The sequence below is a fragment of the Anthonomus grandis genome, chromosome 2 (genome assembly GCF_022605725.1).
Source record: "Anthonomus grandis grandis chromosome 2, icAntGran1.3, whole genome shotgun sequence".
NCBI lineage: Eukaryota > Metazoa > Arthropoda > Insecta > Coleoptera > Curculionidae > Anthonomus > Anthonomus grandis.
Genome location: NC_065547.1, coordinates 27,952,553 through 27,969,585, shown reverse-complemented (window position 1 = coordinate 27,969,585; position 17,033 = coordinate 27,952,553). Strand labels below are relative to the sequence as shown.

Below are 17,033 nucleotides of genomic sequence, written 5' to 3'. Positions count from 1 at the left end.
ATACTCAAACCACCTTCTTATCTTTTCTTGGTTATCTCAAAGACAGTTAAGTTTCTTGTCGGGATTTGCATATAAAAAAAATGTTTTTTCCGAAAATCGATAAGAAATAATAACATTTTTGACAACATATTTGAAAGAAAAAGTCAATATTTCCTCCAACTTGATTGTTGTCTGGCGACCGAAAATAACAGTAAGGAAATATTCATTTCTGTACTGTAAGGAAATGTTATTGCCATACAGTAAACTTTAGAACATAAATGCGAACAGGCTTTTTCCTAAACAATTTTATTTTTAAAACTTTCAGCACAAACAAGGTTAACATTATATTTTAAAATTATTACTTATTATTTGTTATATTTACTGTTATTTGACAATTAGTACAAGTATTGAAAACTGGGAGAACTTGGGAACTAATAGCATTATTTTGTTGAATATTTTCCAAACTAATAATTTTATTTGTATGACAATAACTATTACTATAAATGATCTTGATGTATTGGTTTTTGAATCCGGTATGGTAACTAAAAGTTTAGATAGTAGGTCTTGTATATCTTGTACAGTCATTTTAACCAGCTCGTCCATTCTGCAAGCTCCGGAAATTCCAAATATTACAGCTACCTACAACAATAAATAAGCATGTAAAGAATCCAAATATAATTTGAAGTTTTGTAAGTTACCTTAATCATTAAATATTCCTTGTCTGGAGCTTCCTGAATAAACTTGTTTATTTCTTCTTTAGTTAAAATCTTGGATTTTTTTGGCTTATAGGCATGTGCTTGTTGTTTCAGGAATGCCCGAAGTTTTGAATATTCAGATATATCCACATCATCTGTAATTGCAAGGGTTGCCTTCAGCATTGAATAATTGGCCCATAAAGTTGAAGAATTCATCTTGGAACCAAGCTCCAAGAAGTATGCCATTACAACATTTTCCGAGAAAGAAGTTACATTTTTATTCGTACGGTAGTCCATGAAGCGGTTGTATGCATAGTTATACTTATTTCTAGATTTTATTGGTAACAATTCCAATGATGCAGCATTCATTGCCTCCGTGAGTTCTGGGAGGGTTTCAGAAATGGAACAGTCATCATCACTCATCATTTTACACGTTACTTTGGCTTTTTAAAACGTTAAAAAATCAACACTTTGGAAAGACGCCACAAATAAACTTTTCACTCGTCAAGTTTGACAATTTAAAATTATGTACTTCGTTTCCGTAGTTACAAAACAATGTTTCATGGCTTCTTTTATTTAAGGGAAAAATAATAATGTTGATTTAAAATTTTTAACATGATTAGTAATAATTTACCGTAATTTTAATGATTCCCGATTTTCGGAAAAAATAGTATGTAGACCTCGTAGGAAAAGCCACATTCCCGGACTCCGTATTGCCAGTCTCGGCTTGCGCCTCGACTGGCAATTTTTACGATCGCCCGGGAATGTTAAGCTTTTCCTACTAGGTATACAATATACTATTTTTAAATTAAAAAATATTGTTAATATATTCATTGTTATACAAGGCAACATAGCAAAAAACAATCTGCGAATCTGCTGTCAAACGATGTTTTTTTTTCTTTTTAAGGTAATTTTGGAGTTTTAAGGATTTTCTTTGTGTTTTGTTTAATGGGTTAAAATGTGAATTAGCCGCAATTATTTTTCTTGAAATCTATACTTAGTTAAGTTAGAGTACTTTTAGCATTTAGCTTTACTTTAAACACTTACCTGCTAGTTCGAACTTTCAAGTCAGTCGGTCCAGCATGGAAACGATTACCCACATTGTCATGGTATGAGGCCACCAACATGAAATCAGTTCCCAAAGGCAGGGTGGCAATCGGATGATTAAAACTGATTCTCCATGCCGCGTGGATGTTCAAGCTCATGTACTGAATCGGTTTTACTTCTACCACGAGATTTATTCTTTGTTTGAGTCCATTAGCGTCAACGGAGGTTATAATGAGCAGCGCGTGCCCCAAGACACCATAAGACGTCAACAAACCGGATGCAGTTAACGTGACGATCTGGTCGGCCGCGTTGTACACTGCTTTATCGACTAAGAGTTCCGTTGATGGTACTTGTTCGCCAGGTAATCTACAAATTTTATTGTTAATAATAATGTCTGAAAAAAACCTGCAAAATTACTAGGTGGTAAGAGAAATAAACTGTTTAGATGGTATAAATGTGAAAAAAAAGTGAAAAACGCTGCTAATATGCTGAAGAAAGACAAGAAATGTCACTCATTCTGGACGATGTGAGTTTTATTTAACATTCCTATTACATTATTTTTTTTTCCGAGAGGCTCAACAAAACAGTATAAACGTGCTCCTATAGTGGTAATCTTTGGTGTGACACTCACATCACAAAACAGTTTTACCACTAACCAAAATTCTTTAATTTATTGCTGACACATGTAACGATGTTAGCATCTTCGGGAGGCTTTAAAACTAAAGCTGCTTACAAGTGGCCCTATACTTACACGTTTTTTCAATAAAAATTGTTTACACAATTTTTGATTCGAGGAGGACCAATAAATTTATAATTTTCAATGCTCTTTAACTTCATCCCCTACGCGGAAGTGCATATCAATCCAAAAATCTTAAACAGAAATAGGGCTCGAGTAGCACCTTATTTTAAAGGTCTTTCTATTCTAATTCTATTTCTCAAGTTTAAAAGTTCTGCTGATATTTTTAGCAATCTGACAGATTATCAAAATTAATTTTAAAGTAACAATAAGAATCGACTTAACTATTATTAGAACAAAATAATCATTTAAAAATAAACCTACCTAACTATCATTACTACAAAATAAAAACTAAACTCCTGCCCAGTTTAATAATAATAAAATTTTTAAATAACATGTTCAAAGTGACATGGTTCAGTTTATTATTAACAGTCAGTTTACACTTGATAACGGTTGGAGATACTTACCAACCGAAACGTCGTGTTACATTAAATAAATAAGACAATGCAAGTCCGACAAGATGTTTTCTTCCAGCATAGCCCACCGTTCTTAAATATTGCTCCTTATTCGAACGATGTCATCGGCAAATCGAAGATGGTTTAAAACGCAATCGCCTATATATGCCTTTAGTTTCCCATTAAAGTGATTTAAAGGCATTTGTTAGCGCTAAGGTTAAAAAGTTTTTGGGGACATGGTATCGCCTTGACGTACTCCTCTATTTATTTTGATTTTATCTGTTTTTAAATCCTCCTTAATTTTGACATGCATGGTAGCATTTTTGTATATGCTTTTCAATAGGTTTGCATAACGAGAATCTATTCTTGCATTATCCATTGCTTGAATTAATGCCTACATCGCAAATAAATCAAATGCGTTATAAAAATATGTAAATGCCAGATGGATAGGTACGTTGTATTCTGTTGTTTTTACTATTAATGTTCTTATGGACGATAGAACTGAACCTCTTGCGAAACCCCGCTTGCTCCACTGGTTAATACATAGTATATACAGATGACACATAATGCTTATTGAACGATAATTTTCTAGATGATAGATCTCCTATTGCTCTCTTAGGGCCGGTATTATAATGTCCGGTTAACCACCGGTTAAGTTTCAACTAGTCGTCAAACGTATTATAAACATCGCAGCTCAACAGAAGGTCGAACTGTCGGTTAAGCTGCGGTTCACTTAATCGTATCCCGAACCACCGTTTGCAATTATGAACCGACAGTTAAGTGAAGTATTTTACAAATGCTTTTTGTTTATTTAGGTGCAAGGTAAGAGATGGATAAATTAAAATTCTTCTTTATTTTTCTATAAAGGAAACTAGTAAAATTAATTTTGCTTCTATGTAAAAATATCATCTTTATCTTCACCTCAAAAAAGGAGATTTCAGCAGTGATGAGGACGAATTATCTAGTAGTAGTGATGGAAACCAAAATCAAGCTGTAAGAGTCCCACGAACCTTTAGAGTACGTCTGGGTTATTTCACCCGGTGGAGTGACGAAGAATTTAAAATAAGGTTTCGGCTGATTCAGATACATCCAAACCCTTAACCGACAAACCTATAATGCTAATGATTTTTTCATATAGCAATTTTAAAATAGCCTTAATTTCTGTTTCTTGAGTAGAACCACCTGTCTTCACAGGGCTTTGCTTCTTCGACTTTCATATTTACGAACACCTTTTTTTTTTAAATTATCAAACTTGCACCTTAGTTGCTCTTGTGTTCTAGGCTCCATTGAAGATAGATTATATAACTCAGTAATTTTTTCCCAAGCAGAAACTTAAATTAATTTAAATACATGTGTCTATGTAATTATTCCAATCCTTTACACCAAATCTACTAAAGTATGGCAGTCCGAATCGCTATAAACGTTTTTTTTTTCTTTACTACTCATATAAATTATTTACTTATAAACCACGCAAATATTTTATATCAATAAAATCCAAAATAGCCGCGAAATAATATAATTGTTATATTTTTCAATGTCAATAATAAACTACTGCTATTGGCTTAAATTATTGCATAAATCTGGCAACACTTTTCAAAAAAGTACAACCGAAGGTTAGCCAACGTAAGCGTAAAATCCGTTTATAATAAGAAACAGTTCTGAACCGCCGCGCCGGTTAGATTTTAACCGTTGGTTGGCCAACCTGGAGTTGACGTTAATTTTTATATTACCGGCCCTTAAACAGCAGAACAACTTCTGTGTTTTGTCACTTAATTTTATCTCCTTGCACATTTGTTTTAAAGAATTTGCAGAGGTTGTCAATGATAAGTCCTCCTACTTTTAGCATTTCGCATGTAATTCTATCTTCACCAAGGCCCTTTCTGGTTTTCATTTCCTGGGACGGCCTGCATTTCCAGTCTGGATATCTCTGGGATGTCTTCAGAGCCCACGTTGCATATAGTCACTTGAGGAGTTTTTGGTTTATGCCTGATAAGAGCTGTAGAGATGGATGTAAAATTCCTGAATATGGTCGATAATATTTCTGCTCTCTAAGATTAGGTTATTCTGCTAGTCTTCCATATTGGTTTTCCTGAGGATAATTTCGACGTTAAAATTGTCCTCTATTACATTTTTCATGTATTTGGTGTTATACGCTGGAATGTCTTTCATCACTTCTTTATGGATCTTTTGCTCAGTGCCTGATATGCTGGTGCATCTCTGAGTATTCATCTACTTTTCTCCATAAGTTCCCGTTTATCCCGGATACATGTATTTTTAGTCCTTTTTGGTTCTTGATTTTGCGTCATCTTTGAAGTCATCTTAACCGCGGTACAGATATCATTTGTGATTTTGTAATTGAGTTAGTTGATATTCTTTTTATCTAGATTATCAGTTGGTAGTAATTTACTTTTCAGTACTTTTTGATATTCTATAGTTTTTTGTTTGGGTTCATCGCCGTATTTGTCTGTATCTGTATCTGTATATACAATAAATAAGTGGCGATTTTAATGGTAAAATCGGACTAAAAAAAACGAAATTGACTCTGATAATATTGGAAATTTCGGACGGGATGTAATTTATCAAAAACGAAAAATGCTTATAAACTACCTAATTAAAAGAAAAATATATACTGTCTCAACATCTTTTTTAACACAGCATCATGGTGCATGAAATATAAAAAAAAAAAATTAAAAGTAGGAAAAAACATAAAACAAAACGTACAGTGACCGCCTAAAGTTCCGCATAAATTCGATAAAAATGAGAGACATGATTTTTTGAGAAAACGCTCGGACCCGTCGATTTTTATTTTAAGTTGCGCATCATTTCACATACATTTTTTATACAGGGTGGAACAAAAAAAATATATGACGTCATCGGTCATTTTTTTAAATGAAATGCTATATTTTTTATTGCATTTATGAAATATAGGCAAAATTTCAAGCAAGTTTCGTATAACACACCTTATCTGAAAACTTAACTGTTTCAGAAATATTTACATTTAAATAACAAGAAAACAAATAAGTACGGCTATTTACAAATTAACGTAAAATCGAGGATAAAAATAATATTATAAACACTGCCCAATTGTTTCTATTTCCATGCTTGCACTTGTAAAGAATCTCCATTTTCGAATGTCACTGTCAGTTCGAAAATTAATAGTTTTTATCAGAATAAATTATGGCTAATTTAACGGAAACCCAATGAATTGAAATTTTGATGATGCTAGGGTACGGGGATCAAGTGCGCACGCAAAAAGAAGTAAGTGAACTGTTTTATGTCAAATACCCAAACCATTCTATTTCTCAGTCAACAGTTAGTAGAATAGAGCACAAATTCATAACTTCAGGTCATGTTAGGGATTTGCCAAGATCAAGTCGTCCAAAAATTTCTGAAGAAGCAAAATTAAACGTTCTGCTCTCCGTCGAAGAAAATCCAAATAATGCAACTTCACAAATTTCAGTTGATAATAATATAGCCGGAACGACAGTAAGACGCATCTTAAAAGTAAATGAATACCACCCTTATAAAATTAGACTAATACACGAATTAAATGAGGACGATCCTGATCGAAGAAACCAATTTTGCGAGCAAATGATGAATATTTGCAATAATAACCGTCAGTTTGTGTTACGAGTTTTGTTTTCGGATGAAGCAACTTTTTGTTTAAACGGTGTCGTAAATCGGCAAAATTGTCGGTACTGGTCAGTGTCAAATCCACACTGGGCAACTGAGGCTCATACACAGTACCGTAAATCTATTAATGTTTGGGCTGGTATCGTGGAAAATAAAGTAATAGGGCCATACTTTTTCGAAGAAAACTTAACTTAACTTAGAGGGCCAATAGAGTGGCCGGCCAGGTCACCAGACCTAAATCCCTGCGACTATTTTCTATGGGAGTACCTGAAAAGTAAAGTTTATATTCAGAAGCCAAATAACGTAGAAGATTTGAAAAATAGAATTAGATATGAAATTAGACATATATCACCCGAAATAATTGATAGTGTTTTACATCAGTCTGTAAACCGTCTTGCGTTCTGCCAAGAAGTAAATGGGGATCAGTTTAAACACTTGATACATTAATAAGAGTTTTCACAGTTTATAACATTTTATCCTCCATTTTATATTAATTTGTAAATAGACGTACTTGCTTTCTTGTTGGTTAAATGTAAATATTTCTGAAACAGTTGAGTTTTGAGATAAGGTGTGTTATACGAAACTTGCTTGGAATGTTGCCTATATTTCATAAATGCAATAAAAAATATAGCATTCCGTTTAAAAAAATGACCGATGACGTCATATCATTTTTTTGTTCCACCCTGTATAGAAAAATTTATGTGAAATAATGCGCAACTTAAAATAAAAATCGACGGGTCCGAGCGTTTTCTCAAAAAATCTTGTCTCTCATTTTTATCGAATTTATGCGGAACTTTAGGTGGTCACTGAATCTACATGTGTAGATACATTTCATTACAGTAAAAAATCAGCGGTGGATCTATTTTTGATAAGGAGCCTTCTGAATTCTTCATCATCTACTTTGTAAATTTATAACTAAATTTACTATTTATTCCAACTGGAATCTACTAAGAGTGGTTTAAACGAAAATAATATTTCACTATGAATCTTTTGTAAAACTTACGAGTAAGATATACTGGTAACAGAGTCCATGTTGGTCTTAAGTTGCACGTGTGAAAACGGGGCCATAAGCAAGGCAGAACCATGGACCTGACTCGGTTGGGTAAGTAAAAATTGGGAAACTATCTCGATGTCAACGTGGGCCGAGTACACGAGGGTGTGGACGTTCGGTTTGTTAGCAACGGTCCCTGGAATCGTCACGTTTACGAATACTCTGGTCGAACCAGCTTGCAGGCCGGTTAATTTTAAAACTACTCGGTCGGGACGTCCAATGTTTATACCTGGAAAAATTACAATTTATATTCGAACCATATTTATACAGGGTGATTTTCAACCTATGCGCATAAACTTGGGAAATGGTAGAGGAAGATCAATAATGAGAAAAAAATTTAGTAAAATATTTTTGGTTTCCGAAATAAAGTAAAACAAATGTCAACAGAACGTGTATCAGACGAACTTATTTTGTTTATTAATAACTGATAGTAAACAAGTCATAATGTTTGGAATTTGTAGTTTGGAATCTTTAGCAGTACTTAGTTTGTTGGTGGCTGTGATCGTTTTCGATCGTTATTTTCACACGAACAAAATAAAATCGTCAAATGTAATGGCGCACATTTTTACAAACGAAGAACTTGTCAACATGGATTTGGTTTACGGAGAAACGCATCAGAATGCAGTGGCAGCAGCTGATCTCTATGCCCAAAGATTTCCCCGAAGATATCACCCGAGACGTGGGGCTTTCTTACGTGTTATTTAGCGGGGTAGAGAAATTGGCAATTTGCGGCCGCGGCCTGGACAAGATGAAGGAGCTATTAGACCTAGGTACATTCTCAATCTGGAGGCGGATATTTTAGAAGTTATCAAAGAACAACCTGAAATTAGCACTAGGACAATTGCAGCGCGATTTGGAATATCGCAATCCACAAGTTGTCTAATTTTAAGGCACGAGTTGCTGTACCCGTTTCATGTGAAGAGGGTACAAGCCCTGCTTCCAAGAGATTTGCCGCTTCGAGTACACTTTTGTGAGTGGTTGTTACATCACCAGCAGTTAAGCTTTAGCATGAATATTTTAGTTACGGATGAGGCAAATTTTACGCGGAAAATGGAATTTTCAACTTTCATAACATTCATTACTGGGCTTTGGAAAATCCACATATTACACTGAGAACATACTTTCAACAACGTTTTTCTGTAAATGTATGGACTGGAATTCTGAACGGGGTGCTCATCGGACCTTTTATTCTGGAAAATCGTTTGACTGCTACTCGGTATTTAGAATTTTTGCGCAACAATTTACGAGTGCTCCTTGAAAATTGCCGTGATGGTCCAGTTGGGTGGCCACCTCGCTCGCCTGACCTTAATCCATTAGACTTTTACTTGTGGGGTCATATGAAAACAATGGTGTATGTAAACGAAGTTGATACTGAGCTACGACATCGCATACGCGCTGCCAGTGACGCAATTCGCCTACAGCCTGGTTTGGCCCGTGCATGTACGTCTTCATGACGAGCTCAAGTCTGTATCGAAAATAATGGAAACAACTTCGAACAGTTGCTTTAAATTAAACACGTTAAAAAATACACATTTTTATTTAAAAAAATATGGATATCTCCAAAACTAAAAATATTTTACTAATTTTTTTTTTCATTATTACTCATTATTACTCATCAGCTATCATTTCCCAAGTTTATGCGCATAGGTTGAAAATCACCCTGTATATGATTTTGAGTGTGGCGCTTTCTTGGTCTCTGGCGCCTAATCCGTTTTCATCATTGATTACTTTTCAAATGGTAGATCAAAAAAAGCTCAATCAGAATGGATCGAGAATTAGTCAAATTAATTTTTATTCAACTCTGCTTACACCGATTTTGTTTAAAGATTTATTACATTTTAGTTTTGTACTCCGTCTTTAATAGTTTATTCTTAAGGCGGCGTAGCCGGCGGATATAATAGACTTCCAAACTAACATAATATTTTTAAATAGTTCATTTCATAGAAGATCGCCGTTGGCAAGTAGCGCAGATATTTGAAATGATCGCAGATATTTTTATCTCATGTTTTCACATCATTGGATTGGTCGACGAGGTGCTATTGCATAGCCAACTAGATCTCCTGATTTAACACAGTACAGTCCTGGGGCCACTCTTATTTTTGATCTATATAAACAACCTTACAAGAATTTTACCTGAAATAAATTGTTCTATTATTTGTTACGCTGATGATACAGTAATTCTAGTAAAAGCAAAATCATGGTCAGAAGTGCAAAAGCTAGCTGAAAAATATATCACATTAATTAAACTTTGGACGGATCAGCATCTTCTAACTCTAAATAGTAATAAAACCCACTTTATAAATTTCTCGATTTATAACACTAATCAACAAGAAGAACCTGTGGAACTAACTATACATACTTATCCTTGTTTTGCAAATCAGATGGAAAATTGTACTTGCGACTCTAGGATTTCTTCAGTTTCGTACACAAAATACCTCGGCGTCTATATTGATAGAAATTTAAGATACAATATGCACATTGATTACATAACTAAAAAGATAAGAAAAACAATTTATAAGTTATATCAACTACGCGAATTTATGCCTCGTGAGTTATTGGAGATGGTCTATCAGGCTCTGGTTGAATCCATTCTAAATTATGGTATAAGAATTTGGGGTAGTGCGTGTAGCACAATGTTAACAAACCTGGTTATCACTCAAAAATATATACTAAAAATAATAAATAAAAAACCAAAAAGATACCCAACAGTTAATTTGTTTTTGGAAAGTGGTGCTCTTACTGTAAGAGAACTTTACCTGAAGAGCACCCTTAACTTTATGAAGAATAAAAACATTTATAAGATTCTACCCCAACGCCTTAATATTACTAGATCTGTCACGAGAGAACATGTTTATTTGACTAAAGTAGATTTTACAATTTGTCAACGTCATATATCTTATGTGGGGCCAAGAATCTTTAATTTCATACCACACGCTTTTAAGGCTATAAGAAAAAAACTATTTAATATACGCATAACCGAATGGATCAGGTGTAACTATGAAAATATTTTATTAAAGCTACCTTTTCTAATGTAAAAAAATGTTATAATTACAGGTATATTTGCAAATATTATTTAATGATAGAATAAAAGAATGAATTAATTTAAATATTACTTTTACAAATTTAATCTAAGTTAATTTAATTTGGTTTTTATAACAAGCTCTCAAATTTATTATTAAATTATTATTGTATTCTGAAATACTGTGTCCCGACAAGTCACTTGTGACTTAGGGCACAAACACTAACTTTGTAACAATACTGTACAATTTTAAGTAATATATTTGAATTTGAATTTGAACACCTCTGGAATATTTTCTTTGGGGACATGACAAAGAAAGGGTTTGTAGTAGACTGTGTATTCCCCTTTAGACGTTAAGGAAAAGGTTTCCCAAGATAAACCAGACGACACTGTATGTACAGGGTGTCCAATTTTGGGTACTTTTGCGGGGTATCTCCGTTATTTTTAACGTTAGCGTGATGCGGTTTTTAGTTTTTCAGTTTTTTTTTTAATATTTACTGTTTTTGAGTTATAAGCGAAACTTATGTTTTTTTAAATGGAACACCCTGTATATATATGCACTAAATTTGTCTTCTTTTTACCTTTTCAAAAATATATAATGGTATGCACTTTTTTTTAAGAAACATACAAATAAATGACAATTTTCTAAAATTAAGGACATAAATTTATTAGTAGACCATGAATAACAATAACAAAGATAAAACTTACACAAATCACTAACAAAGAATTGGATTCATTGCAAATACATTGGATGCAATCAAAATATAGCTATTGAGACAAAAGCATATTATTAAAAAAAATACACTACAACAGTATAGCTCCAATTTTTACAACATAAGCTTGTTTTGTAGCATAAAGCAACAAAACATACAAAACAAAAAACTCAACTGTATTTAACAAAAAGAAAAAAAAATAAAGGTACTGTTTAAAATAATGACCATTCTCTCGAATGCAAAATTGGCACATTATTGTGATTCTTTCAATGGCATTAAATAGAAACATTGGTCTTCTTCGCAGATTTTGAAAGGCTAAATTAATTGCCTCTCGAAGTTCGGCAATTCCATCATAACGTGTTTTATACACTTCATTTTGTAGATACCCCCATAAAAAAAACTTACAGGTCCGTTGGTACCTATCCATCTTTGCGGAAAATTATTCTCAAGAAATTTCCTTACTAGCCTTGAATTATGACTAGGAGCACCATCTTGTTGTAAGTAAACTGCATTATATTGTGCTAGCGGAATATTTTCTAGCAGTTCAGGAATAACTTCCTCAAGGATTTCTAGGTATCTACGTGCTGTAAGACCTCCTTCAAAATTCCGATAAACTATTTTTCTGCCCAAAATAAAACAAGACACCCCAACTCCAAAATGTCCCTGTTGTGCCCTTGAAACTTGAAAAAAAACATTCATTTGACCAAATAACAAGTCTGCCGAACAAATCATTAGCTTCGATTTCTTGTAGATACCACCGGAAAAACAGTGCTCGGCGCTCAGCATCGCCAGGATGCTACTGTTGTACAATACTAAACTTATACGAATGATACTTGTATTTTTTTAGGATCCTTTGATCATTAGTTTTTGACACACCAATATCTATCTCAATTTTTCTGCATGAGGACAAAGGTGTTGCTTCAATATATCCCAAAACATCTATTTCTTTTCTTTCCCTATTCTCCTAGTTATAGGTTTTCGGACGCGGGCGAACAAAGGTTCCGTGTTCAACTAAATTTGCTTTTAAGCGAGCAAATATCTCAATAAAGGGTTGTCGCCTCTCTGGATATCTAACAAACACAATCTTATAATCGTAATTTAAATTTTAGTACCCATTATCGCTTACTTACCTTTGAAAATATAACGCCGAAGCTTCTTCAGAATTTTCGTTATATACTTTGTATAAAATATACCAACATATCATATTTTTCGTAATTTTCATATGCTGCCATTTTTCAAAGAATTTATTAAATAAAGAAAAAACAAATACTTACAATACAAATATTTGACTTAAGGAACCGTAAAATATAAATATTTGACATTTAGTTGACTTTTGTTTTGTTATCAACATGAGTATTGGCCTACTAATAATTTTATGTCCTTAATTTTAGAAAATTGTCATTTATTTCTATGTTTCTTAAAAAAAAGTGCATACCATTATATATTTTTGAAAAGGTAAAAAGAAGACAAATTTATTAGTGCATATATATATAGGGTGTTCCGTTAAAAAAAACATAAGTTTGGCTTATAACTCAAAAACAGTAAATATTAAAAAAAAAAAAATCTACGCCACTGCATTCTACGGAAAAACATCTATAAAACTGTTTTTTTACATATCCGATAAGTTAAAGAATAACCGAAATACAAGGAGGGTCCCAAAATGTCGAAGTTTCAAAAATGGCCCATATCTTAAAAACTAAGAGGAATTTTTGTTAACGGCATCGTTATTTTCACGAAAAAGAAGCACACTGTCGCGAAAATCGCATCACGCTAATGTTAAGAATAACGGAGATACCCCGCAAAAGTACCCAAAATGGGACACCCTGTACAGTGTGACACTCATGCACGAAAAGAGAACATAAGAATAGAATTCCACAGGGATGGAATTCCCTAAGAATTGAATAATATACCAATTGGAGCTATTCAACTTAGCCGACGATTTTTATCATCGCCTTGCGGCTTTCCAAGTTGAAATCACAGAGGACTGATTTTTGGTTTAAAATACAGGGTGCGGCATAACTGTCTGCTATTTTTAAACTTCCCGTAATGCCGTGCGGCGTCGCAGAATAGCGTGGGTATCGCCACTAAGAGCTGTATGGGAAACAGTTTTGTTTAAACATGTTTTAGTCTGAAGCATCATGTGGACCAACGCACAGCGCGCATTCGCCGTGGAAGTGTACCTCCGCGAAAATCGGTCAGTTATTGCTGCGCAATGAGCGTTCCGGATAAGGTTCCAAATTTCGCGAAATGAAGGAGTCCCGGACCGAAAATCAATTGTGTTGTGGGTCAAGAACTTCAGAGAAACTGGATCTGTTATCAAAAAAGGAGGTGGACGACCACGGACAGCTCGGACACCCGAAAACATCGAGACCGTGAGACGCTCATTTTTACGGTCACCTATACGTTCTGCACGGAGACACGCAGCTGCCCTTCGTTTATCTGACCGCACTGTGCAAAGAATTCTTTACAAGGATCTTCGTTTTCATCCATACAAGATGGTTCTGCCACAGGAATTATCAGAACGTGATTGGAACAATCGACGTGCTGCATGTGAAATTATGCTTCAACATTTACCTCAGGGCGCAGTTTTTTTTAGTGACGAGGCACATTTTTACTTGTCTGGCTGGGTAAACAAGCAAAACTTTCGGTATTGGGCCGCTGATAATCCGAGAGAGATACACGAGAAGCCTCTACATAGTGAGAAAGTGACACTTTGGTGGGCCGTGTCTGAAATGGGGATAATCGGCCCTTACTTCTTTGAAGAAGAAAATCACGCTGTTACTGTCAATTCGGAACGCTATATAGCGTTTTGATTTGATGATTCACAATTTTTTCGCCCCAGTCTTTGCAGGACTCAATGTGCAAGATGCCTCGTTTCAGCAAGATGGGCCAACAACTCACACATCTCGAGCTTCAATGCAAGTATTGAGAGAAATGTTCCCCGGGCGTTTGTTCTCCCTAAGAATATCCTTCTTGGCCTGCACGCTCGCCCGACCTAATGCCCTGCGACTTCTTTCTGTGGGGTTACCTAAAAGCTGAAATCTTCAAACATCGTCCAACGACTATTAGACAACTAAAGGATGCAATCCGCCTGGAAATTCGCAGAATACCCCAAGAAATGCTTGCAAGAGTTATGCGAAAGTTCAGAAGTCGCTTGCTTCGATAATGGTGGACGGCACTTGCCAGTTATTCTCTGCAAAACCACATAGGACAAAAATGTTTTAGTTGTACTTTTAAAATAAATAAATAAAATATTTGTATTTCAAATAACATTTCTTTTATTAAGCCTTAAAAACAGGGAGACAATTATGCCGCACCCTGTATAATGAGAGCTGCCGTGAAACATTTAAAAAATATAATATTTTAAAAATCAAGAACGTTTCTCCAAAGTAAGTGATTTTAATAAATATAATGAACACATCGATTGGGCTAATAAAGACTGGGAAAGAGTTCTTTGGTCAGATGAAACCAGAATTTGTCTCTACAACTGAGATAGGCGTATAAGAGTTTATCGAAGACTAAATGAAATATATACCCAATGTAACTTCCAGAACGCCAGATTATTTCTTTAACTGCTCGTACTGACTTTGTGGCTATTAATAATGACAGTTAACAGCTGATAGGTACATAAGGAGATCCTGCAAGAACATGTGATACTATTTGGCCCTTACATTGGTGAGAATTTTTTTTCAGAAGGATAATGCAATTGCATGGCTTAGATTATTGATATAATTGTTTAAAATTATTTTAATCATGTCGGAATTAAAACTATGGATTGGCCAGCAAATAGTCCTGGATCTTAATCCAATTGAGAATGTTTGTGACATGATCTACCGCCGTTTTCAAGAAGTTTCTAACCTTCCTAACACTTTATATGGTGGCTTTTACTGGCGATATTGTCCAAATTGAAGAAAACCACCTACTTTTAAATTATATGCGTAGTATGTTATATTCGTTTGGATTTGGGATTCAGCATGTCGCGTCGTTTTTTGTTGAAAATCTTTTTAATTTTTTGATTGCATACCGACAGCCCTATTCATGTATTTATCTTAAATTGTTTCATGCTGAAGAGAAAATTAATATTTAAAGTGATCGACTGAGATAATTTATTTACTGAATTTCAGGTATATTTTCGAAATTAGTTTTTTTTTTTAATTGTTTGTGTGTTTCAAAAGTACTCTAGAGCCTTGTTGAATCTAACTAACATTTCGACCCTGACTGGGTGAATATTCAGACGTAAATCATACCACAGATAAATAAATATATGTTTCGCGAATTTGTCAGTCTATCTGTGATAATACCTAGAATATTGACTCAACTATTCAACTCATAGCTGGGTAGCCTCCCGTATGGGACCTCAGTACCTTCTAGTGATGGCTGGATAACTAACCCAACTCTCTTCAGTTTTAAATGGATAGTATGTATGAGGAATTAGAAAGGAACAGTAAATAAATTATCTTTTTTTTTTTTTTTTTTGTTGTAACCGAAGGAAGAACTCATTACTCAGCATGATTCAATTTTTAGGGAATTGAGATCGAGGGTTTCTCTGCCGTGCTCTTTCCCCTCGTGAATTCCAGGCTGAGTACGGCATTATTTTTTTACATAAATAAACTAAGTAGGTGTATTATCAAGACTGCATTTTCTTTAATACTATCCTAATAATTCAAATTTCTCTAATTTTGTCTTGTCAAGCGCATCCGAGATAAGTAAAAGAGAGAGTGATTCTGTTACAAAACACAACGTAGGGAGGGTATTGGTTTCTTATTTATTTATTTTTTTCTCGTTCGATCTTTTCTTATTTATTAAAAAAAAACGTATCTCATCCATTCTTTATGAACGAACCTGGGTTTGTTATACTACAAAATATGAAATAATTTGGATCAAAATGAGATAACGCCCAAAATTTTAAGCATGAACAATCGCTGCCGTGCTGTTATTCAAAATAGGGGAGGAAATATCCGTTATTAATTATTTTTATTAATGTTACCTACACTATACTTCTTCACTTCTTAAGCAAAACAAATGAAATTTGGTGTGGAAATGTGGAAACAGCAACAAATAAAGTTTGGTATGTAGGTAATGTTAGATAAAAGCACATTTTTTGAAATTCATTTGTTTCATCATTCAGTTGTTTTCTCGCATTTTCGGTTTAAAATTAAAATGCGCTGATTTTACAGTTTTTAATGTGATATCTCACATATTTTTCTTTTTTTTTAAATATCTTTTGTTTAAAGGTATTTTAACGTATTTAATTAAATGGTATTAAGTATTAATTAAGCTATAAAGCTATTTTACAAAAAGGTCTGTAGATTTGAAATATCCTAGAAATAAGTCAAATAAGTTAAGAGCTACACCGAAGAAACTTCTTCCTTTTGAAATTTAAATTCTAAATCTTCTAATAAATATATTAAATTTCTGTCTCTTTTAAGATTTATTTTAAACTAACTCAATTATTTTCTCCCTGTGAAGTAAGTAAAGGGATTTTAAACAAGATTGCACCAAAACATTTACAAAAAATCTATATATAAGAAGTAATTGTTTCCGTTAGGTTTGCATTTGAAAAAAATATTAAATCCCAAAAGTACGCGTTTAAATAGGAATCTACATGCCCTAATATCATTTGTTTGGCTTAAAATGGAACGTACCTATTAATAAGTTTTTCGTTTATACCTTCATTTCCTTTATATTTTTGAATGCCCTACAGT

The 17,033-nt window shown here is 33.8% G+C and overlaps 1 protein-coding gene across 1 annotated transcript in view; it reads right to left on the bottom strand.

Annotated features, from left to right (window-relative positions):
• Positions 1-17,033, bottom strand: part of LOC126750122 (nuclear pore membrane glycoprotein 210) — a 77,320-nt gene that overhangs the window by 12,241 nt on the left and 48,046 nt on the right. The window contains exons 10-11 of the mRNA XM_050459629.1: positions 7,549-7,825; positions 1,722-2,087 (exon numbers count right to left, since the gene is read on the bottom strand). Coding sequence (XP_050315586.1) covers positions 1,722-2,087; positions 7,549-7,825 — 643 coding nt within the window. The remainder of the gene's footprint in view (positions 1-1,721; positions 2,088-7,548; positions 7,826-17,033) is intronic.